Source organism: Silene latifolia, chromosome 11 (assembly GCF_048544455.1).
Source record: "Silene latifolia isolate original U9 population chromosome 11, ASM4854445v1, whole genome shotgun sequence".
NCBI lineage: Eukaryota > Viridiplantae > Streptophyta > Magnoliopsida > Caryophyllales > Caryophyllaceae > Silene > Silene latifolia.
Genome location: NC_133536.1, coordinates 26,729,506 through 26,755,645, shown reverse-complemented (window position 1 = coordinate 26,755,645; position 26,140 = coordinate 26,729,506). Strand labels below are relative to the sequence as shown.

The 26,140-nt window shown below is 43.1% G+C and overlaps 2 protein-coding genes across 2 annotated transcripts; both read left to right on the top strand.

Moving 5' to 3' along the window:
- Nucleotides 1–14,515: 14,515 nt before the first annotated feature.
- On the top strand, nt 14,516–15,709 carry LOC141613145 (rust resistance kinase Lr10-like). The gene is made up of 2 exons (XM_074431880.1): nt 14,516–14,588; nt 14,709–15,709. Exon 2 carries the CDS (start codon nt 14,720–14,722, stop codon nt 15,707–15,709), a length of 990 nt encoding a protein of 329 aa, XP_074287981.1. The 5' UTR covers nt 14,516–14,588; nt 14,709–14,719.
- A 6,019-nt stretch (nt 15,710–21,728) lies between these two features.
- On the top strand, nt 21,729–24,262 carry LOC141611444 (LEAF RUST 10 DISEASE-RESISTANCE LOCUS RECEPTOR-LIKE PROTEIN KINASE-like 2.4). The gene is made up of 3 exons (XM_074429977.1): nt 21,729–22,628; nt 22,757–22,783; nt 22,909–24,262. The coding sequence occupies exons 1-3, from the start codon at nt 21,881–21,883 to the stop codon at nt 24,021–24,023; spliced, it is 1,890 nt and encodes a 629-aa protein (XP_074286078.1). The 5' UTR covers nt 21,729–21,880; the 3' UTR covers nt 24,024–24,262.
- The last annotated feature ends 1,878 nt before the right edge of the window (nt 24,263–26,140 follow it).

Genomic DNA, 26,140 nt, shown 5'->3' with positions numbered 1-26,140 from the left:
TTATTTATACATAATATATTCACTACATCTACATTATTTTTCAATGTGGGACATATAACAAACTAAAAAGTACATATCTTTTATATTAATTTTTAATTTTGGGTTAATACCTAAGTTTTAAGGATGCCTCTTATTTATATTTATAGAATCACCCTACCGTATACTATTCTTTCGATGTGAGATACATAATTTAATTACTTAGACGTAGTATGTTTATCATGCCTACATTATTTTTCAATGTAAAAGATATAACATACCAAGAAGTACATGTCTCTTCTTAAAAAAATCACTATTGTATACATATTATTTTTCTATGAAGGTAAAACCACTTAGTCTCGATCATTAGATATGGATCTCTACATCGTACATATAACGACTCATTAACGCTCTATTACTGCATTCAAAAGACAACCATTAGTAAAATCTTTAGTTTGTACTGTGTCAAGAGACTATCATTAGTAAAACCTTTAGTTTTGTATTTTTTGATTTTCTTGTTCATGTTCTTAACTCTTTCCCGGGTAGTTCCCAACAATTTCCACTTTATTTTTTATATTATATCGTAGATAATGATAGAAAATCTTAAGAGCTCTTTAAAACAATATTTATGAGACTCGAAAATTTTGGGTGGATACATAAGTTCCAAATATGCCTCCTATTTATAATCATAAGATCACATCACCTTATACTAATCTTTCGATTTGGGACAATTCTACTATTTATACGTAGTATATTCACCACACCTACGTTATTTTCCAATGTGGGACAAAACATACTAAACATTACACAATTTTACGTACTAAGAAGTTTTAATATGTGCAAATAATATGAAATCTATACTCTAATGATATCATTTTTTTTTTACCACGAAGCTAATTATATTATTTTAATAATTTTTTAACGATACCTTTTTGCCAAGTGAAATGTAAAAGTTTGATATAAAAATTGGAAATATCACTTGAATATAATTTAGGAAATATATATTATAATAATTTAAAGATTCTCCACTTTAGTTTTTACATCAAAAATTATTATTTATGGTACTTTTCTAAATTAATTTTTGATGATTTGGACGCTCTCAGATCGCTCGAAAAAATTCTCTTTTATATATTGATGGGGCATATTCTGGACCGCTGACCAAGTCAACATATTGAGCAAGGTCAAAGACGACCACAGCAAGTCAACGACTTAGACAGCCTAGCCGATGCAGCCCATCGGCCTGTCAGCCTGGGTCTCGGCATGGCAACTTGCCAGCCGGGACACATACCCGCGTACTCACATCCAAGACCCCTCGGCGGTGAGTCAACAGGGCCCGCCGGCCTGCCATAGGTCCCTCGGCCGAGGGGTAGATCAGTCTTTCCACCTGCTAGCCACTTGGCCACTACGTAACAAAAGGTGAAAGCCTATAAATACTCCTCAACCTTCATTGAGGAAGGGATCCCAACATATACACAACTAAACCTAAATACACTATTCATCTGGTAATATCTTCCTTATCTCTCTACAATATACATTCAGCCAAGTAACGACTTATCCTTTAAGTTTACTGACTTGAGCGTCGGAGTGAGTACGTTTGGCACAAAGCCAAGCCCTCAGTTCGTTCATTGTTGCAGGAGAGGCCGAGAGGAACGATTGAGACCAAAGGAGAATCCAACTTAAGACATCATTCAACAAGCCACGGGTGGTAACTATACCTGCTCTGGAATTACACCCGGAACAATTGGCGCCGTCTGTGGGAATAGACACTAGAAGCTAGTCACATTCATTCCCAAACAAAAAAAAAAACAACAAAAACCCACCCAAAAAGCTAAGATGTCAAAACAACAAGACGCAGTCGTGACCGACGAAACCGCATTCTACCACGATGATACTTTCAACAATTCTGGAGTCGTGCAGCCCTCCACCGGCGGGGTAATCCAACCGGAGTTCGGCATGCCAATAATGCCGGACACGCGCCGCTGCCAGCCAACCAGGTCACCATCATGGGACATGTGGTTGACATAGCGAAACTGAAAATGGTCCTGGACCTAATTAGTAATACGCCTGCTCACACTGTCACGCCGACAAGAGCGGCGGAAACCATCTAGGAGACCAGGGCCCGAAACGTGACTCCGAGAAATTTGAACGGAGCACTGGGAGAAGCTGACCCAGCCAAGTTGCCGGGGGAGCCCAAAGTGGGCGTGGTAGACCTAAGTCCTTCCCGCACTCATGGGAGGACAGCGTCCCCGCAACACGAACGAGGCTTACCCCGGAGGAACCAGAGGAGTCCGACTCAGCAGAAATTGGGGAAGAAGTCCGAGTCGAAGAAGGAGTCCTCCCCGCTACGAGGAGAGGAGCCAGAGTAGGAATGCGAGGAGCCGATCGCCGCGTGTCGTTCGACACATGGTCAGACAGCCCCTCAACGCCTACGTCCTAGAAGTCCAGGTGCCAACTAAGCTCAAGTTGCCACCCCTATCGTACAAAGGAGATAGTGATCCAGCCGACCACGCTGAGGCTTTCGAGTCTTACATGTCGGTATGGGAGCAGCCCGATGAGGTCTGGTGCCGAGTCTTCCCAACAACTTTGCATGGGATGGCTCAAAGTTGGTACAAAGGGCTTCCCGACGGCTCAATATACTACTACGCCGACCTAAGGGACGCCTTTCTAGCCCAGTACTCTTGCAACAAGAGAAGGGCCGTGGAGACATCGGACCTCCTAACTATCAAACAGGAGGGGGGCGAGTCTCTACGAAGCTATGTGAAGAGGTTCGACGGAAAGGTCCAGCAGATTCGAGAAATTAATCCCGAATTGGCGGCCTTCGCGCTGATGAAGGGCCTCCCAAGGGGAGACTTGAAAAACGAGCTCATCAAGTGCGGAGGCCTGAACTTGGACGCCGCTAGGAAGATGGCCGACCAGGCCATCAAGGTAGAAGACTATCACAAGACATGGGTAGGCCCCAGCGAGGCCGAGCCCTCCGAAAAGAAGAGCCACCGGGAGGACAACCCGGATGAAAGACGCCGTGGCAACAACGGATCACGGTCCGACGAAAGACGCCGTGAGAATAATAGGTCACTGCCGGACAAATCTGCCAGGAAACAGAGCTCGGCGGATGCCGGGGGGAGCTCGGGAACGTATTACAAAAAACGGTACGATGACCACACCCCCCTAGTCGTACCGGCCGCCGAGGTCTTCGCGTTGAGCAAGAACGAGGGCCAGAAGTGGGAAAGACCCCCTAGGCCGAGAAGTGACGGTGACACGAGCCAGTACTGTGAGTACCACGGCCACACCGGTCATCTAACCAACGACTGCCGACATCTGAAGAATGCCATTGAGGAACTGATCCGAAAGGGAAGCCTCGGCAAATATATTGCCAGGGGCCAAAAACCAGATGCCGGCGGGTCGCATAGCAAGTCCGTCTCTGAACGGATAGGAGTAATCCATGCTATCATCGAGGGCAACGAGAATGGTGGGTCCGCTCATGGGCACAAACGGCACCTAAATGAACCGTGTCAGACCATCAACTTTGTGCCCAACACAGCCACCCCCGCTTCCAACATCCCCGATATGACCATTGGGCAGAAGGACTACGAGGGAGTCGTCGCTCTTCACAGCGACCCACTTACGGTCCACCTAGACATAGCCAACCACTTGGTGAAGAGGTGCCTGATTGACACAGGCGCCTACACAAACATTATGTACAGAGAATGCTTTCTCGGCCTCGGCCCGAGAGTCGAAGATTTGAGCCCCCGCACCAACCCGCCGTATGCCTTTTTCGGGGTCGGCCTGGTACCCCCGGGGTCGGCCGATCGCCGGTGAGGTTCGGCGAGGGAACCGAGCCGGGGAATGTTATGTCCGAATTTATAGTTATCGACGGCACATCTGCCCACAACGTGCTCATAGGCCGGGTCACTTTGAGTGAAACCGACGCCGTAATTTCCATCCGGGCCTTGACATTGATATACGTCTCGGACCGGGGGGAAGCACATAAGCTCGCCTCGAAGAACGAGAAGGAACCCGGCGTATGGGAGATACACACCAACGGCCTTTCCTCGACGGATAGCTCGAAAGCCAGCATCGTTATTCTTAGCCCAAACGGAGACGTATTCGAGCGCACCTTGAAGCTTACCTCTTTGACCTCAAACAACGAATCCAAGTACGAGGCAGCGATAACCGGAGTCAGGCTAGCCAGAACCGCCGGGGCGGAGCATGTTGTGGTGAAAACAGATTCGCTCTTATTGACCAACCAGATCAAAGGAGAGCACAAGGCTCGGGACCATAGGACGACAAGGTATCTAGAAAGGGTGAGAGTCGTCGCTTCAAAATTAAAATCCTTCCAGATACAGCACACTCCCAGGTCCGAGATCGACCGAACCATCAGCATGGTTGAAGGAGCAGAGACAGAGGAGGTGGAGATTGACCCAGGTCGCACCGTGACCGTCGGTGTCAACCTGGAACCAAAATTCAGAGCCGAACTCCTGGACCTACTGAGGAAAAATAAGGACGTCTTCGCCTACTCAGCGGCCGAGATGCCAGGCGTGAGCCGGGAAGTAATTATTCACAAGCTGAACGTACTCCCCACCGCTCGCCCTGTCAAGCAAAGGATGAGGAACTCCTCAGTCGAGAAAGATGAGGCCATCAAAGCCGAGGTAGATAAACTACTTACGGCGGGCTTTATTATGCCTTGCACTTACCCCGAGTGGTTAGCCAATGTTGTGATGGTAAAGAAATCATCGGGGGCATGGAGAATGTGTGTAGACTTTACCCAACTTAATAGAGCATGCCCCAAAGATTGTTACCCTTTGCCTCGAATAGATAGCTTGATCGACGCCACGGCAGGATACACCATGCTAAGCCTGCTAGACGCCTTCTCGGGGTATCACCAGGTATTCATGGCTGAGGAAGACATGCCTAAATGCGCATTCATCACCGCTAACGGCACATACATGTACAAAATGATGCCGTTTGGTTTGAAAAACGCCGGCGCAACGTATACAAGGCTGGTGGACAAAGTGTTTCAAAATCAAAAAGGGCGAAACATTGAGGCCTACGTCGACGATGCTATTGTAAAAAGCAAGTCCGACAGCGAGCACCTGGCCGATTTACACGAAACATTTTGTTCGCTAAGGAAATACAAGATGAAGCTCAACCCAATGAAATGCAACTTCGGTGTCCGGGCAGGTAAATTCCTCGGTGTACTTGTTAGTGCCAGGGGCATTGATGCAAATCCAGACAAAATCCAAGCAATCCTAGACCTGCCGGAACCAAGGAATCGAAAAGAGGTTATGATGCTAACCGGGAGAATGGCGGCTCTCGCCCGTTTCATCTCTCGGTCGGCCGACAAGAGCACCCCATTCTTCAAAGTTTTGAAGGGGAATAAAGACTTCAGCTGGGGGGAGGAACAGAGCACAGCTTTCAGGCAACTGAAAGCTCACCTTCGTACTCTCCCAACTCGTCTGTGCCGATCTGGGGAGACGCTATACCTATACATAGCAGTTACCTCGGCCACGGTCAGTGCAGTGATCGTCAGAGAAGAGGACAAGCAACAACACCCAATCTACTTTGTCAGCCATACGCTGTTACCCGCCGAGAGAAATTACCCACTGATTGAAAAAGCAGCCTTCGCCGTCGTCGTTGCCACAAGGAAGTTAAAACCCTACTTCGACGCACACCCCGTGACGGTCCTAACCGATCAGCCATTAGAGAAAGCTCTGGAAAAATTCGAACAATCCGCAGCTCATCAAATGGGCGGTGGAACTCTCCCCGGCATTCAAGACAAACCAAGGCCTTCGATAAAGGGGCAAGCACTTGCAGATTTCTTGGCCGAATGCACATATCAAGAAAAGCCAAACCTGGCGTATGGGAGGTTTACACCGACGGCTCCTCCACGACGAACGGCTCGGGAGCCGGCATCCTTATCATCAGCCCAAACGGAGACGAGTTTGAGTACGCCTTGAAATTCACCTTCTCGGCCTCGAACAACGAATCCGAATACGAGGCGGTGATAACCGGAGTCGAGCTAGCTAGGGTCACGGAGCGAGAACACATTGTGTTGAAGACAGACTCACCGTTGGTTACCAACCAAATCAGAGGGGAGTTTGAGGCTCGGGACGACGGAATGGTAAGGTACCTAGAGAGGGTAAAGGCCGACATAGCGAAATTGAAATCTTTCCAAATCCAATGCGTTCCCAGATCCGAGAACAACCGGGCCGACGCTCTCTCCAAACTTGCCAGCTCAACCATCAAGAATGTCAGCCGAACCGTCTTTGGTAGATATCGGAATGCGAAGAGCATCACTGAGACCGTCGGCATGGTGGGAAACATAGAGGCCGGGACAACGTGGATGACTCCGATAATGAAATACAAACTTACAGGTGAATTGCCAGAGGGCCGCAATCCCTCGGCCAAAATAAAAAGGATCGCCGCCAGATACTTGGTGTTCGAAGGGGAACTATACAGAAGATCCGTAACAAGACCACTCTTGAAGTGTGTCGGTCCAGCCGACGCAGAGCTGATACTGACAGAGATTCACGAAGGCATCTGTGGACACCACATGGGGGCAAGAACACTAGCCCACAAAGCTCTCGCGCTGGCTACTCGGCCCACCATGCTTCAAGATTCCGAACAAAGACCAAGAAATGCACAAACTGTCAGATGCATGCCCCGGTAATACACGCTCCCTCCAGGGACCTACAACCGGTGCTTAGTCCCCTTCCTTTCGCACAGTGGGGGATGGACATGCTAGGGCCATTCCCCACGGCCTCCGGAGGAAGGAAGTTCTTAATCGTCGCCGTTGATTACTTCACCAAATGGGTAGAAGTCGTAGCAGCGATGACCAGCGAAGACCACGCGCCGACCGTCGAAAGGTAATTTGGGAAAATGTGATAACTCGCTTCGGGTTGCCCCAAGTTATGGTATTCGACCACGGCCGAGAGTTTTGGAGCGACCGATAATGAATCGGTTAGAAGAGCTTGACATCAAGTTTGCGTACTCCTCCGTCCGCCACCCACGAGCAACGGGCGGGCGGGCGCCAACAAAACAATCCTCAACGGTTTGAAGAAAACAGTTGAAGACCTTAAGGAAAGGTGGGCCGATGAACTACCGGCGCCCCGTGGTCCCTTCGGACCACGGAGAAAGAAGCAACGGGGTACACCCCTTCCACCGGTCTACGGTTCCGGCGATCCTACCAATTGAAGCAACGGTGCCAACATTCGAACGGCTACCTTTAACCTGGTGAAAACGAGGAAGGCCCGAAAGCCTCCCTAGACCTGGTCGAAGAAAGCCGAGATACAGCACGTCTCAACTTGGCAGTATATCAAAACCGGATGAGAAGAGCCTACAACCGAAGAGTCCACAAAAGGGACTTAAAAGTAGGAGACCTAGTCCTAAGGAAGTCGGCTGCCACCAACAAAGGAAACATTCACGGTAAGCTGACGGCCAACTGGGAGGGTCCCTACAAAGTGGTTGAAGAGATGAGGCCGGGTACATACCGGCTGACGGACATGGAGGGTGTGCCTTTGATGAGCCATTGGAACACCGACAACTTAAGAAAGTACTTTGTATAGCGGCGGAGGTGTCCAAGCCCATTGTGGACACCCCAACGCGTAATCATAAATGAAGAATCACCCAAATTTTCCATCAAAGTGCTTGTCCCCTCCATAATTTGCCACCGGTCAGTCACCCAAAGAAGAAACGTACACTCAGTGCAGTTGAGACGCAAGTCTGGCGGTCAATATGCCTACAGTTACGAATGCTATCGAGCCATAACCCCGATTACCTCGGCCCTAGGCGAGAGCGACGGGGACACAATGAGCCGATACGCGCTTATCGAGCCGTAACCCCGATTACCTCGCCAAAGCCGAGAGCGACGGGGACACAACGACCGATACGCTAGAAGAAACGTATACTCAGTGCAGTTGAGACGCAAGTCTGGCGGTCAATATGCCTACAGTTACGAATGCTATCGAGCCATAACCCCGATTACCTCGGCCCTAGCCGAGAGCGACGGGGACACAATGACCGATACGCGCTATCGAGCCGTAACCCCGATTACCTCGGCCAAAGCCGAGAGCGACGGGGACACAACGACCGATACGCTAGAAGAAACGTATACTCAGTGCAGTTGAGACGCAAGTCTGGCGGTCAATATGCCTACAGTTACGAATGCTATCGAGCCATAACCCCGACATTACCTCGGCCCTAGCCGAGAGCGACGGGACACAATGACCGATACGCTTATCGAGCCGTAACCCGATTACCTCGGCCAAAGCCGAGAGCGACGGGGACACAACGACCGATACGCTAGAAGAAACGTATACTCAGTGCAGTTGAGACGCAAGTCTGGCGGTCAATATGCCTACAGTTACGAATGCTATCGAGCCATAACCCCGATTACCTCGGCCAAAGCCGAGAGCGACGGGGACACAACGACCGATATGCTAGCAGGAACATAGACTCGCAAACGAGACGCAAATCAAGCAATACACTAAAGACGTTAGACACAGTTGAGATATGCATCCAAATTACCCCGGTCATGCCGACGGTAAAAACGGAGGCACTCAATTAATAACGCAAGAAGATAAGTAAAGGATCGTGATCAAAGTCCCGGCCAAGCCGAGGACCAAAAAGATAAAACTTTACTGAAAATAATTGCAAGGAGAGTACAGACGACGGCCGTCCCCACAAGGATAGCCTAAACTCTACCTACCAAAGCTTTACAAAAAGCAAGGAAACAAAAAAACAAAAGGTTACAGACTTGGGATTTGAAGCGCCAAAAGATGGCAGGGAGAGAAGGCTCAATAATTGGCCCCCGAACAGCTAAAGCTATCCGAAACGCCAGGTGAGTCTGGTGACGACCGCCCGTCTCCCTATGCCTGTTGCTGTCCTCCATCAGCAGCAGCAGCAGTCTCGGTGGCTGGCTCGGAAGAGGGCTCGACATTCTCAAGTGCCTTTAGCGCGTCACCCTCCTTCACCTTGGCATCATAGACCGCCTTGGCCTCGGCAATCTGAGCCGCCTTCGCCGCCTCCGTCTTCTCCGCCGCCGCTGCCTCCGCAGCCTCAGCCATCTCGTCCAAAAGCTGCTCAAATTTATCCCACGGGAAAGAGCCCTCGGGGACGAGCTTTCTTATTGCCTCCCTGGTCGCCTCCTCGGCCTGGTCCCGGAATTGGGCGCACATTTTAGGGAGAAGATCATCTTGAAGCATGGCAATGTCTTTCTCCTTTGGGGCGCAGCAAACTGCGCGTCCCCGAGCGCCTCCGCCTGGTTGTCGAACAGATCCTTCCACCGATCCTCTTGGCAACCACGGCGTCATAAGCATCCTTATACTTGTTCCGCTCTTCCATCATCTTGGCGGTGGCGGCATCGCCTTCCTCAACTTTGGCCCTCTCGGCCCCTAGCGACCTCTCAACTTCCTCCACGCGCTTCGTGGCGTAAAAGAGATCCGATTTAGCCTTCGCGGCTTCCCCCTTTGCGGCGAGAGATCCAGTTTAAGCTTTGCGAGCGGTGGGCGCACTTGGGCCATAGTTTTCTCCTCGCTCCGTGATGTAGGAGCCGGCCTGTTGGGTCCACCTCCCTGACCTCTTATACGATTTCGCACCCCCGCCACAAGCTCGAGGCGTAAATTTTTTCGAGCCGAGGAGTCAACTATGACATTTCTCACCCGCCCTCTCATTAGCCTTCTCAGTCGCTTCCCGATTGCCGTTCAGCAAGAACGGCGGTTGCCGAGGAGGATCCGCAAAAATTTACACAGAGCATCCATGTCACCTTGCATTGACACATCGGAAAGCCGGTCATCTGGGATGTCCAGCGAACCAGCTAAATCCGAACCACAAGTTAGATCCGTACCAGTTTGGACCCTCTTCGTTCGAGGGGGCCGAGTCGATCTTCTCCCAAGAACGGTGGAAGCAGACGGTGGCTCTTTCCTCTTCTCCCCAAGAACGGTGGAAGCAGACGGTGGTTCTTTACTCTTCTCACCGGCAACGGTGGAAGCAAGCGGTGGCTCCTTAGCAACGGTCACCGACCCCCCAATGATATCAATGACCTCCACAGGCTCCTTCTGAACCACTGGGGTCGAGGGAGTCGACCCGCACGCCTTCGCCACTGACGCCGCCTTCTTTGTTCTCTTCGGCACGCCACCTAGAACCCGCGCTTGGGCCGCCGTCAGATCCAGCGACTTCATCTCCTTATCCATGAGTTCGTTGGGAGACGGTCTACGATCACCTATTTCAGCCGTAGGATGCTGCTCAACGATCTTCCCGTCCTTATCAAGGCCTATCCTCTTCAAGGTACTCTCGGACAGATCCTGGCCAAACCGGTCTGCAAGAAACCAAACAAGAATTACATGAAAGAAATAAAACATAGCTCTAAAAACAGAGCATAACGTGCACGAGATGGGCCTCACACCGACCCCACTCACCCCGGGCCGAGGGCCGGTATGAGGCCGACGCGGCAGAAGCGGCTCATCTCGAAGAATGATCCGAGTCTGGGGGGCAGCCATCCCTTCTCAAAGATCAAATAGTTGCACGCCCGCCTCTCGTCCTCGCAAGAGGGACCAACGAAGCGTCCATTTTAACCTTACCCCCGGGAGGTACACTCCTCATACTCTTCCGGTTCTCACACCGCAAGTAAACAGGCTCTGGAAAGACCGGGCAACGGGTAATCCTCGGCACTTGGACGTACACCCACCGCCGTTGCGTCTTTGCAAGAAGTAAGCTTGTTCACGGAGACATAGCTCGGCTCCGTCGTACGCCGTACCACCCCACTTTACCGGCAATTGACGGCCAAGACTGTGAAGTCGGCGGAATAAGTTGATGTCGGGATCTCCCCCTAAAGAGACAAAGCCACACAAAGCCAACTATCGTCCTCATGGCCAACGGATGTAGTTGGGCCACCGCGACGTTCATAGCTCTGATAATGGCCACGACGTATTTATTCGGAGGAAACCGCAGCCCATACTCCGGATGCCCGATGTACACGCCGGTGTGACCCGGTGGAGGGCAACAGACCGCCCGACCCTTCTTAGGAATAACGATCTTATACCCCTCACCAAATGAGAAATGGCCTCCGAAAAATGTCTCGCCGGAACAATCGGCGAACTTATGGGACCAACCACGTTCAAGACAAGTCGTGCAGGGCTCGCCATGATCCGGGATGACAGCCTCCCACCATCGAAGGGGTCCCCTCATCCTCATCAGAATCGTCACCCTCATCCTCCCGTCCCTCCAGAATTGGTGGATCGACTACGGGAGAAGGAGACCTAGGGCCCCCAAACCTTATCGGAATGGCGTCTAGTATCTCCTCCCCATCAAGACGCAACGGGGAACCCTCCGGCACAGAAGTGCTAGTCCCGGCGTCAGCAGAAGACATAATAGCAATAATTGTTCAACAAAATAAAGAGAAGAAGTTTGTTTGTTTACCTTGAAGAAAAACACTCGCCGGAGTAACAACTCTGAAGATTAGAAGACAAAGAAAATCTTTGAAAGTTTAGAGAGGAAAATTTTGGAGAATGAAATTGGTGGCCAATTTCACGGGGCAACTACCCTATTTATAGGAAAAAGCCCATAGAGAAGGACCAATCAGGGAACAGCCCATGAAGCGTCAGCCAATCAGCGAACAGACACGTGTCGGACATGCAACCACGGAATGTCAATCGTTGCAACAGTTGAACGTCAATCAGTGCAACAGTGACCAAACGTCTTCAACACGCCCATTCGTATCTCTCCGCCTATTCACCTTCCTCAACAAATTCCCAGGCATCAGTTCTCCGCCGGCCACCATGTCAACCAGGCTATATAGCGCCGGCCGGGGGCAATCAAAAACAACCGGCACTCTCAACCCTGGTCTCCGCAGGCGTCACTCTCTTTTCCACATCGGATGCCCTTTACACATCCATGTGGAGGGGGGATATGGTACGGCCTAAGAAAGACCAGGCCGAGGTAAAAGAGACCGACGCAAAAGAAGCCGATGCAGGAAATTTCCCGCAAATTATTTACGCAGAATATACGCTTAAACGAGCATCAGAGCCCATACCACGGCATAGACTACGCTGGGGGCAAATTGATGGGGCATATTCTGCACCGCTGACCAAGTCAACATATTGAGCAAGGTCAAAGACGACCACAGCAAGTCAACGACTTAGACAGCCTAGCCGATGCAGCCCATCGGCCTGTCAGCCTGGGTCTCGGCATGGCAACTTGCCAGCCGGGACACATACCCGCGTACTCACATCCAAGACCCCTCGGCGGTGAGTCAACAGGGCCCGCCGGCCTGCCATAGGTCCCTCGGCCGAGGGGTAGATCAGTCTTTCCACCTGTTAGCCACTTGGCCACTTGGCCACTACGTAACAAAAGGTGAAAGCCTATAAATACTCCTCAACCTTCATTGAGGAAGGGATCCCAACATATACACAACTAAACCTAAATACACTATTCATCTGGTAATATCTTCCTTATCTCTCTACAATATACATTCAGCCAAGTAACGACTTATCCTTTAAGTTTACTGACTTGAGCGTCGGAGTGAGTACGCTTGGCACAAAGCCAAGCCCTCAGTTCGTTCATTGTTGCAGGAGAGGCCGAGAGGAACGATTGAGACCAAAGGAGAATCCAACTTAAGACATCATTCAACAAGCCACGGGTGGTAACTATACCTGCTCTGGAATTACACCCGGAACATATATAGATATATAGATTTTTTGAGAGCAGATGGGAATAAAGACGAGGAATATGGGAAAACAATGAAAAACAACAAAAGTTTAAGAAAGAGATACGGAGTACAAAGATTTATTCACTTCCCATTCGAAAAAAAATTTAAAAAAATATCATTGGACTTTGGACCCACAATGATAAAAAGAAGTTAACAAACATGGGTTTCAAACTCTGGTCTCCAGAATAAAAAACTAATGTCAGACCACCAAGCAACAATTGTATATATGATTGAATAGTACACAAAAACGTATATATTTTTCCCCTGAAAACAACTAGGGCTATAGCCCTAGTAAATAAGCCCCAAATCCGCCCCTGGTCGGCTGACATGAAACAACTTTAAGAACCGTACATGGGTGAACGCACACCTCAAAATGCGAAAAGAATAGAAAAGTGAAAAATGAAAAACAAAAGGGAGAACGAAACATAATACAAGGTCAAGATAAACTTATAGGTTTTAAAATAGTCCAGATTTCTTTTATAAAAACATAAAATTTAAATCGAGAATAAAGATTAAAACGATTTTGAAAACTGAAGTGAATCAAGTAAAATATAAGAAGGTTAACTAAAACAAGAAAATGTAACTGAAACTTAAAAAAGTAGTTGAAAATTAGAAGTCGATAAGGTAATGGATTAAGTTTGAATGTTTGATCAAATCATTGTGTCTTTCCAATTATCATTAATAGTGTTGAAGGTAGAAACTTGAATTTTGCTAATGACAACACCTGAAATTTTCCCATCCAGGTAACCTATTCTTATGCGCGTTTCCATATGAGATCTCGGCAAATGATTTCTTCAACATCTTTCCTGCATGACCTTTTTCTGTCCATAACTATTATCGTTGTTGTATTGTCTTCATCTGGTGGTGTTGATGATTGGTACTCGTATATGATATACTCTTCTGCATTATTTACATGTGGGGAACTCAAAAATGTTGGATACCCGTTTTGGGGAGATGGCAGGCCTCAATACTGTGGGCACCTGGCATTGCAGCTTCTGTGTAAGGATGATCCAAAAGGTCGTTACCCATATCTGGAAATTGGCCAATATGCATCTTGCAACTCATCTTACAAGAGGGTTTTGAGGTGAATTATGAGTATTCCTTATATTGTGTCAAGTGTTAAATCGGGTTGCATTCGTGGAGCATCTTCATCTTCAGTTTTTGTGCGCCTCTGCAAAAAAAGGGCAAGCATTTGTGGTATGTACATATGTACTGTCACCAAACTACCACTCAAATGGGCCATTCAAGACCGGAAACAAAGGCCTTAGTGTTCTGGTGTTTCAATATTGGGTTATTTCGGGTCATTCAGGTTTGTTTGTACAGGTCAATTTATTCATGTCTGAGTCACCTTTTGGTCATGCTTATCATAGTTTTTTATATTTGTTAAAGTCAACTGTAATTTCAAATAATCATTCAGGGTCATTCTCAATTAGCGTCACATCAGGTCTAGCAATTTGATGAGAATAGGTCAATTTTGGCTTTCGGTTATTTTATTCATGGTGTTCCAGTCCGGTCAGTTTCGTCACATTTACTACTCGCTCTTTCGTGACGGTTATTTCGTGATACATCTGTTATAAACGTGTTAAAAGCACAAGTTCTGTATCAAAGTCGTCAATCTGTGAAGTTCAGGTCGTTTATATTAACAATATATCTTCCTCTATTAACATATCACAAGATAATCATTAGCCTTTTCCTCAAGCAATGTATTATTGCATTTCTACTGTAAACATAGCAAGTAAATATCTTGTATATTCTCATAGCATTAGTATAAATACCTTGTATCTATCATTCAATAAAATTATCCTTTCACAATATCAAACCCTTGTCTTATAGTTTATATATGCCTCTAATTTCGTGTTACTAATTCTACCACAGTAAAACAAATCCAGGAGACTCATCATTGTTGGATCAGGTAATCTAATGCTACAATTAAATTACATACCTCCTCTAGTTCCTTTTTTTTTTTTTTTTTTTTTTAAAGTACGAGTGATAAATAAACCTAACAATTTTAATGTAAATTCGATTTCTGCAGCATTATTAGCAATGGGGATAGGATCGTTACTTGTTATCGCCTGGTTTATAAGGAAAGAGAAATTAAGTCGGAAATTCACTACGTTCTGGAACTCAGAAGCTACAACATGCCCCAGTGTTGATGCATTCTTACAAATTTACGGTTCGTTTTCTTTAACAAAGCACACATACAAGAATTTAAAGAAAATCACAAATGATTTCAATGAGAAACTTGGTGAAGGTGGCTATGCTGTTGTTTACAAAGGCATGTTAAACAATGGATGTCATGTGGCGGTGAAGGTGTTGAAACAATCAAAGGGAACCGGGGAAGACTTCCTCAACGAGGTAGCTAGCATCAGTCGGACTAACCATGTCAATGTTGTCACTCTCTTAGGTTTTTGCTTTGAGGGTAACAAAAGAGCGTTGATATATGAGTATTTGCCGAATGGATCTCTTGAAAAGTTCACATGTCATGGTGATAAATCATTACCTTGGGAAACACTTTTTAATATCGCTACAGGGATCGCAAAAGGACTAGACTACTTACACCAGGGTTGTAATGCTCGGATTTTGCATTTCGACATCAAGCCTCACAATATTCTACTTGATGGAGATTTTACCCCAAAGATTTCAGATTTTGGGCTTGCTAGATTATGTCCCCTAAAAGAAAATACCATATCAATGACGATGGAAGCAAGAGGGACTATCGGGTACATAGCTCCAGAAGTATTCTGCAGAACTTTCGGAGGAGTTTCCCACAAATCGGATGTTTATAGTTTCGGGATGATGGTTTTAGACATGGTATGTGGTAGAAACAATTTATCTGCAGAGCAGCAAATAGGCAGTGACCAGGATTTTCCGGATTGGATATACGACAGACTTGAACTGGAAGAGGAAGCTTCATTTCAAGGAACTACAAATGACGAAGAAAAAGCATTGCAGAGGAAGATGATTTTGGTTAGCTTTGTTGGTGATTTAAGAGTAATTACCGGTTCATTTAGCGTAATTAAGATTGGTTCGTAGATGGGTAATTTCTAAATAATATAATGTGAGTTCGGGAAGTACGGAGTGTACACTCGCATAATTATTTACGGAATTACGGTATAGTTATTCGGTTCGAATAACTATGACGGAGGTTGATAGTAATTAAATTACTCGGGTTTTAATTAATTGAAACCGGAATTTCTGAAGAGTTGTGACTCTTCAGAAATACATCTCCCTATACCCTCCTTTGTTATTATAAATAGACAAAGGAATGAGAAGGAAAAGGGGATAGTGAAATGAAATATTCTACTGCATCAAGGAACATATAACATTCTACAACAAAATACTTCTTAATTATATCTCTGTATTCTGTGCCGAATACAGAGGGCAACCGTCTTATCTCAATAGAAAGTTCGATACAACCCAGGCACTAAAGTAAGGGTCGAATTGTTCTATTAGGAAAGCATAGCGATTCGGTGCGGTTTTCATTATTGTCAATCCTTATTCGTGTATACTCAAAAATCTAACAATCTAATAGAACAATTTCGAAATCTGTCAAGATGACGAATGCAAAGGAAATGACAATAAAAGTAATCGGATACACTGTTGTCAAGATAAGTCCTCATGAGGCACGAGGGATTGATAATGGAATGACACAGGTTGTTCATAATGATGACAAGGGATGATTGGTGAATTTAATATGGCTTCGATCATCAGAAGGCGCAACAGATAAGTTTCGCTTAATATTTTCTTTGATTCATTAATCGTGCAGTTTTAATACTGGGTAGACACTGATTTGCATGCGTCGTTCTCTCGCCTTTGAACAAAGCAATTTGTTACTATATATCTGATAAATCAATTTGGTATATTATTTTGAATTATGGTTTATCATGTGATGGTGAGTTTCTTACCATTAGTAAATTACTTTGCCATGCAAATTGTCTTATTGTTGAACCTTCCTGGGTCTTTAAAATGACATGATAGTCAATATTCATGATGTTGAATTGTTGATTACATGCGATGCCATAATATTCGTTTCATGGTTCTACATAATTTCACTGTAGTGGGAGGTCGGCTTCTTGATTTATCATCGACAAATCACAAATGTATAAAGAAATCATTAATTTTATAATGATTAAATCGTGATTGCACTAAAATGAGTCAACTTGGAATGTGATCATACATATAAGTTTTATTATACTTCCACCCTTCACTTTAGTGGAAATAATCTATGATGGCAGTGACATTGGTATGCATCATGTTTCATGTTACCCTGTCTCGTGAATAAAATTTGATGTATTATGTTTGCCTTGATACGTCAATCACAATTGTTGTGAGTGTGTAATTACTGGTTAATACTTCAAAGTTTACATCGATTTTAAGCTTCCGTCATGTATAAGTCATATGTATGCAGTGATAGTCACTTACTTATATGAGATTAAGCATTGATAGTACGTATAAACTAATATGGATTGCTTGTTTTAATAATTTTGATCATGGTGATTATTGGCGTGGAATGTGATAGCATAATGATCATTATTGTTTGATAATGATGTAGATGCCATGTTTGACTTTTGATATGTCAAAGAAGTATTGTACCTAACATGATTAATGTGTGATACTCTATATCATATACTATAAATTTAAGATCGGGTGCTTTAGTGGTTTATGAGTCTTTGATGAATACAAAGTTAATGACGTGTATATTAATGACCATGATAATATTCTTTGTGCATATAAAAGCAAGAATCTTTGATTAAATTGTGCCATTATCTGTTTTTGGCTGTATTTGATGATGCTTTAATCACTGTACGAATATATTCATAATAATCACTGAATTGTTACTACATGTTTGCAGTGGTAGGTCATTTATATGAGTTTAAACAATGACTGTCTGATCGACGTGATTTATTGATCTGACAATTTTATAGTGGATTGTTTCACAGTCCATGTATTTTATATGGTCTTACCCATCTGGTGTTTATATATGGTGTCAGTGTAAATATTTTCTTCTTGCTATGATACACAAGAGTGCGAAATTGAGTGATATTATACGGGTGATCGTATGGCTCAATAGTATAGTGTATTGATTTTGGCTGGTGATGTCAAAGTTCCGACTTCATGGTGCCTAGAAACACCCTAGTTGATTTAAAAAGTAGTTGGAACCTCATCCATGAAAATGGACATATTTATATGTCAAATTTCTTCATTGTTATTTGACCCAATTTTATGTGGGCAATTAATGAAATGTGTTTTTGAAACTTTGATAAAAGTTGTTCATTGATCTTGTTGGACGTATATCATGTTAAATATATTCATTGATCAATTGATTATGGATAATGACCATGTTTATGTGATGCGGTTAATGTGCTTTCTCTCATGACGTTGTTTTTTTTATTATTATTATTATTATTATGAGTGTCATCATTGTATCTTTGATGGTCCGTAACTCGGTAATGCATTGGTAAATTCATGATAATTCTGTCGTTAGTTTATGACATGAATGTTTGTAGTGTGTTTAATCTATGCTTGCGTACGCTGTTGTTATTTTGATGTACAATACATTATTAAATGTTGTCTTAAAATGACAAGATGAGTCATATTGAGTCAGAATGAAGAAATTTATATGGTTGTCTTGAATGTAATACACGAAATGTATGTATTGAGCGGTAACATATGAGTATACATATGTGGTTTGATACCTGATAGCATTGTGTGTGAATTTTGAGAGATGCTAAGGTTGGATATTTGACCTTAGGTGGCTTGATTAAATTCAAAGTGGAATTTAAAACTCACCCATGTATAATTATAAATATTCGAATTGTGTTAAGTCTTACATTAGATATTATGTGAGATGAACATATCTTGAGGATTATTTTGGACATTAATGTTTAGATTAATAAATGATTTTTTAGTCGGTTATTTAATTGTGTTGTCGTTATCATAATTGTTATGCAATTATTCCTTATCTTGATTATGTCACATGTGAAGTTTTAAGCTCAATGCTGGTAATAGATGTTACCTAGTAATCTCGGTGAAGAAGACTTGTGTGAGTCATTGTGAGATTATGGAGTCATGGTGAATTTGGCCATGGGGGAGGTAACATTGGTGCGTAGTATTGGATGTACAACTGTTAACAACTCTAGTAATAAAGTGGATTGTTGTATGTTGATGACTAGTTTATCTTTGTCTTGGACTAAAGACAAGTTAATTTTAAATGACGGTTAGTCATCATGTTTTCTATAAAAGACAGAGGAGTAAATATGATCTTTGTTATTCTATGATCCTTGCTATCAGGATCGGGTGTGAGAATATGACAATTGTTCTCCGTTAAGTACTCCCATGAGTCGAGTATGACACATGTTCAAAAATGATAAATGCGGAGTCATATCTCGAGTAGTATTCACAGGGCATCATATTGCTTATGCAGTTGAGAAGCAAAGTAAGAATACTAGTACTCTTATTTGGCAAGAATTAATAAGCATGTGAAGGTAAAAAGCAAGCCATGTTTTATGGTGTATCCTAATGTCGGTCTTCTTCGGTTTAGAAGAATGGTTGTATGCAAATTGTATTACTTTGTAGATGGTTATTCTCTACAAATGGTAGTGTATTATTGCTTGGGGAATATTCCATTAATATATGGGTTTCCAAGAAGCTAATTTTGCATTACAAAGTCGACATCGGAGTAGGAATTTGTAGTGTTAACTATAGCCGTATAGAGGCTAAAAGAAATTAATCTATGAGTATCATTTATGAGTATCATTTATGATGAATGATACCAAGTTCACCCATATTTTGATAAGGATGTTACTATGGCTAAGTGTATATATAGTCAAGTAAATTATGGTGACGGCCGCACCAAGACGTTATTAAAACGTGGTTTATATAAACTATCAAAATGGGATGATATTGGTTGTTTTGTGAGATCTCAGTTTTAGTTGATCACTTTGCATGAAGGGTCAATTATGGACTTGGTTATTAAGTCGGTTGACGGGATGGGTCTAAAACTCGTATAAGATCCTTGGCGATAGGATACCCAATTCCCCTCTAATACAACGTTAGAGGCTGAATTCAATGTGGAAGGCCTATTGTTAAGAGATTGAAGCACACAATAATTTATATCCCGAGGTGTGTGCTTAGACTTGCATGTTGTAAGGTCGATCTTTTGAAAAAGTGTGTTTGCAAGGACACGATGAAAAGAATCAACCTATATGAACATGAAGTACAGCCGCTTCAAGGGAGTATGGGTTTGACTCCCGATATGTTCATGAATAGATATGGGACACTAGGCTTGTAATTAAGTGTCGGTTTATGTAATTTTTAGAAGTAAATTAATTTATGTGTGAGTTATCTTCAAGTATTCAAAATGGGTAGAAAGGGTTCAATGCTTAGTCACACCCCGATACTCGAATATTTGGAATGTGTAATTTCACTATGTGAAAATTCAATCTTCGTGACATTTTCATTTATGCATAAATTGGTATGTTTGTTAGATTATTTAAATTCTTGAATTACGCTTAAATGGGGGAGGAATGTTGGTGATTTAAGAGTAATTACCGGTTCATTTAGCGTAATTAAGATTGGTTCGTAGATGGGTAATTTCTAAATAATATAATGTGAGTTCGGGAAGTACGGAGTGTACACTCGCATAATTATTTACGGAATTACGGTATAGTTATTCGGTTCGAATAACTATGACGGAGGTTGATAGTAATTAAATTACTCGGGTTTTAATTAATTGAAACCGGAATTTCTGAAGAGTTGTGACTCTTCAGAAATACATCTCCCTATACCCTCCTTTGTTATTATAAATAGACAAAGGAATGAGAAGGAAAAGGGGATAGTGAAATGAAATATTCTACTGCATCAAGGAACATATAACATTCTACAACAAAATACTTCTTAATTATATCTCTGTATTCTGTGCCGAATACAGAGGGCAACCGTCTTATCTCAATAGAAAGTTCGATACAACCCAGGCACTAAAGTAAGGGTCGAATTGTTCTATTAGGAAAGCATAGCGATTCGGTGCGGTTTTCATTATTGTCAATCCTTATTCGTGTATACTCAAAAATCTAACAAGCTTGTGGTGTATTCGGACTTATCCTTCAAATCGGCCATCAATGAGTACGGTGATACAAATGCTACAAGGGTGCCTTAATTCGATACAAATGCCACCCAGACCGTATTTATCATCACCTCCGAATTTGGCCTTTGATACCTCGGGAACTATCACACAAACTCAGTGACTGTCTGACAGAAGACATTCATCTTTCTCTTGTGGCCATCTAGCTTAACTGGAGGTTTTAGACTCTAGAGTTCGATACTCTAGAAACGCAACAACGTTAAAACTTATGAGTACAGTTTTGCTGCCGATCCTACCCAACTAAATCGGATATTGCAAGCTGAAAAAATATTTTATCTTTTTCCTGTGGCCATCTAGCTTAATTTTCTCTCTGATCAGTTTCCTCTTTGGCGCTTGGCTATTCAGTTAGTGCATCAGCATAGTCTGTAAGTAAATTATTTATCTTTGAGTATATATGTACCCTCATGCTTGTAATGTTACCAAATAATAACAAAATGCTGGCTTTGTTGAAAATTGTTTGGTCTTTGAACTATCTATTTACATTGGCTTTCTATTAGACACTTGTGCTATATTTGCGTGCTAAACGCGTAATACATTTTCACCTGTCGAGTTAGTCCCATCCGGCCACCCTTCTTTAATATTCGTAAAAAGTTTGGTTGAAGCAGGGTAGACTGTGAGGCAGAATAAAATGATAGCAGTACTTTTGATTCACTAAAATGAGCATGTTCATTTTGATCAGAAGCTATATATCGAACTGAAGTGATATTAATTACAGTTCTACTGATGGAGACGGAATATGTCTACATTTATGAAAGAATAATCACAAATTGTTTGTATCCAGGAAGGTGAGTGAGAAACATGTGGGCTTGACTGTTGACTTATCTCTTCAAAGACGCAGTAATAGTTGTAGAAAAGTATAGGACAATGATAGGCATTACCAATTTCCACAAGTATATGGTCTTGCGAACTTGATTAATCTTAATTATCTCTAGACAATAATTCAATATCATTGTCTCTTCCCAATTATCATTATTAGTGTTAAAAGTAGAAACTTGAATTTTGCTAATGACACACATCTAAAAATTTCACATCTAGAAGTACCCTATTCCTATGTGCCTTTCCAAATGAGATCTCGACAAATGGTATCCTCAACATCCTCCCTGCACTTGCTCGCTTTTGCTATTTTTGTCGTTTTTCTTAGATTGCCTTCATCTGATGGTGTTGATGACAGGTATAAGACATGTTTTTCTGTATTATTTTCATGTGGGAATCTCAAAAATGTCGGGTTCCCATTTTGGGGAGATGGGAGGCCTCAATACTGTGGCCACCCGGCGTTGCAGCTTCAGTGTATTGATAATCCAAATAGTCGTACCCCGTATCTGACAATTGGCCCAAAACACTTGGAATCTTATAATGTTGTTAACATCACATATTATGGTAATAACATAACCCTTGAACTGCGGGGGGCTGCGGAAAATACTTGTGGTTCTTACGGAAGAGATTTCGGCGACATACTTCAGCTCACCAGAAGGGTTGAGATGATTAACTTACTTTACAAGTGCAACAACGGCATGGTTCCAAACCGGAGTGATGGCAATGTTTCATGCTACGAGAATTCTTCCAACTTTCAAGTTTATTATCGGAACAATAATTCAGCCCAAGGCCAATATGCATCTTGCATCTCTGCTGAGGTTCCAGTCTTTAGAAAACAGTTGGATCTTTATAACAAGGGTAATAGAACGGTTTCTCAGATCTTTTACGAGGGGTTTGAAGTGAACTATGGGTACCCTTTAGAATGTGTCAAGTGTTATAAATCTGGCTGCGTATGTGGCTCATCTCCGCCTTCAGATTTTGTGTGCCTCTGCAAACAAGGTATGATTATGCTTCCACCTTTTTATTCTCGATTATATATTTGTAGTTTGTCCCTTGCGCTGTTTGGAGTCGGAGCCTCTGGTGTATGTTTCTTATTTTCAATTCTAACTCTTTCAACCTCATTATAGGGAAATGGAAGCTCGTTCTTGCAATAGGTATGAGGTTATCAACTATCCTCATCAAAACAGTAATCTAGTGTTACTGTCAAGATACATTCATCATCAAGTTCTAATGTTAATAAATTTACCTGACAATTTATATGTCAATTCGTTTTCTGCAGCATCAATAGCAGTGGGGATAGGGGTGTTAATTGTTATTGCCTGGTTTCTAAGGAAAAAGAAATCAAGTCCGAAATTCGCTACGTTCTGGAAGTCAGAAGCCAGAACATGCCCCAATGTTGATGCCTTCTTACAAATTTATGGTTCGTTTTCTTTAACAAGACATACATACAAGAATTTAAAGAAAATCACAAATGATTTCAGAGAGAAACTTGGTGAAGGTGGCTATGCTAATGTTTACCAAGGTAAGTTAAAGAGCGGCTCTCTTGTCGCGGTGAAAGTCTTGAAACAATCAAAGGGAGACGGTGAAGACTTTATCAACGAGGTAGCTAGCATCAGTCGAACTAACCATGTCAATATTGTCACTCTTTTAGGTTTTTGCTTCGAGGGTAATAAAAGAGCCTTGATATATGAGTATTTACCGAATGGATCCCTTGAAAAATTCACATATCATGGTGCTGGTCCCAGTAATCAATCCTTACCATGGGAAACGCTTCTTAATATCGCCATAGGGATCGCAAAAGGACTAGACTATTTACACCGAGGTTGTAATGCTCGTATTTTGCATTTCGACATCAAGCCACACAATATTCTACTTGATCAAGACTTTACCCCAAAGATTTCAGATTTTGGCCTTGCTAGATTATGCCCCTTACAAAAAAGTACCATTTCAATGATGGAAGCAAGAGGTACTATTGGGTACATAGCACCAGAGGTATTCTGCAGAACGTTTGGAGGAGTTTCTCACAAATCGGATGTTTATAGCTTCGGGATGATGATTTTAGATATGGCATGTGGTAGAAACAATTTATCTGCAGATCAGCAAAAAAGCAGTGACCTGTATTTTCCGAAGTGGATATACGACAAACTTGAACTGCAGGAGGAAGCTTCATTTCAAGGAACTACAAATGACGAAGAAAAAGCATTGCAGACGAAGATGATTTTGGTAAGCTTATGGTGTATACAGACTTATCCTTCAAATCGGCCAACAATGAGTACGGTGGTAGACATGCTAGAAGGGTGTCTTGATTCGATACAAATGCCACCCAGGCCGAATTTATCTTCACCTCCAAGATTGGCCTTCAATACCTCAGGAACTACTACACAAACCCAGTGACGGTCTGAATGTCTGACATACACAATGTTGAAACTCAAGAGTAGAGTATTGCTGCCGATCGTACCCAACTGATATCTGTAAATCAGATAGTGCAAATTAAAAATAAATACTCTGTATATTTTATTTCTGGTATGTTTTGATCTGTCCTGCTTGAATTTACTCGCGGAATGCACCTATTCAGTAAATTATTCATCTTTGAGTATATATGTACCTCATGCTTGTAATGTTACCAAATAACAGCAAAATGCTGGCTTTGTTGAAAACTGTTTGGTCTTTGAACTATGTATTCAAAACGATCTTTCTATTAGACACTCCTGAGCGAGCCTCGTAAAAGACGGGATCTCACACGTTGAGTTAGTCCCACCCTTCTTTAATATTAGTCAATAGTTTGGTTGAAGCAGGGTAGAAGAGTGAGGCATGATAAAATAATAGCTGTACTTTGAATATTTCTTTGGTCAGTAGTCATACATGCTTTCATTTTTTATTTAATTAGTAATCATTTCATGAGAATATTAATAAATTATGCTTTTACTATTAAATAAACGTAACTAAACCAATCAATTTTTTTTTTTTTTTTTTTTTTCCGACAATCGTTAACTGCTTTTATAAAAAGAAACGATAAACATTGTAACCAAAAAAAAAATAAAAAGAAACGATAAACATAGCGTTTTTACAGATACAAGCAAAGCATACGTAAACTAACCAGTAGCAAGGCTAACTGACCAGTTACGATGTACACGAAGTAATGTGCGAATTTCACCTAACGAATTTCGCACAGCTATTGGGACTGACTTTTGAGAGGCCAGAACTGAACATAATTTTTGGGAAGTCACCACAAAGGTAACTGCAGTGGATGTAACCAACTCCTGTCTTAACATAAGCTGGAGTAAAGCTTGAGAATAGGCAACAAGATGAGTAGATGCTCGCACGTAGTACTGGTCAGGCAAGCAAGCGTCCGATTCGACAGTAGCAGTGTAACCATTTTGGACAGAATTCCTGCAGATGTAAAGATGGTAAGAAAGAGAAGATGTTGAAGTTGAATGATGATTACCTGCCGACATGGGAAGTGTTTGGGACTGATTTTCATCATGGCGTAGAATGGGCAGACGCAAATGTGAATGGTGTAACGCATCTGCTAGGTGAAGGATCCGTTCCGGCACAAGCGCATTATTGTCAAAGACGATAGAGTTGCGGGTAATCCAGATGGAGCGCAGGATGCAAAAGAAGTAGAGTAAGGAACTAAATCCCGGTGAAGAAATCTGATGAAGGTATGTAATATGATCAGCAAGCCAACGGATAAAAGAAACACTTGGGTTAGCCATAGATTGTATAGCGAGCAAAGAAGACCGCCATACATGTTGAATGATGTCACAAGAGCGGAATAAATGTTCAGGAGATTCCAAAGCAGATCGACATAAAGAGCATAGAGCATCAATCCGAAAGGCCCTATGTGCTATAACTGTCTTAGTTGGGAGGATGTGATGGGCAAGCCTCCATATGAAAAGAGGAAATTTGATAGAAAATGGGAAACTCCATACTAACTTCCAAGGAAACGTGCTTAGTGTCGGTGTTGTTGTCGTACCTTTAGATAAAAGGTAAGCGTACCCAGATTGGATATCATAACAACCATCCTCAATGTACTTCCAATAAAGGAAATCGTCATTTGCAAGAATAGGCGGTTCCATAGCCAAAATAGCTTGAGCTGTGGGATTGTCAAAAACTCGAAAAATATGTTGCGGTTTCCAGGAGCAATTGTCATTAACAAAATCAGAAATTGTAGGAACGGTATAGCGCTGTTCTTGACGCAATTTTGGGGGATGACCTTGTATCCAGTGACTAGAGAGAAGATTAATTGAGTTACCATTGCCAACTTTCCAAGCCATAGCGTCAGTGCAAGAAGCAGTTGCTCGACAAATACCTTGCCATACAAAGGAAGGTTGTGTAACATTGGACCTCATCTTAGGAATAAGAAGGTCGCGCCTATACTTTGGCTTGAGGTACTTTTCAAGTATACCATCCGGCTTATGGTGGATGCGTCAAAAATTCTTCATAAGATAAGCTTGACTAAGGATGGTTACCGATTTAATACTAAGGCCTCCCTTATCTCTTGGAATGTG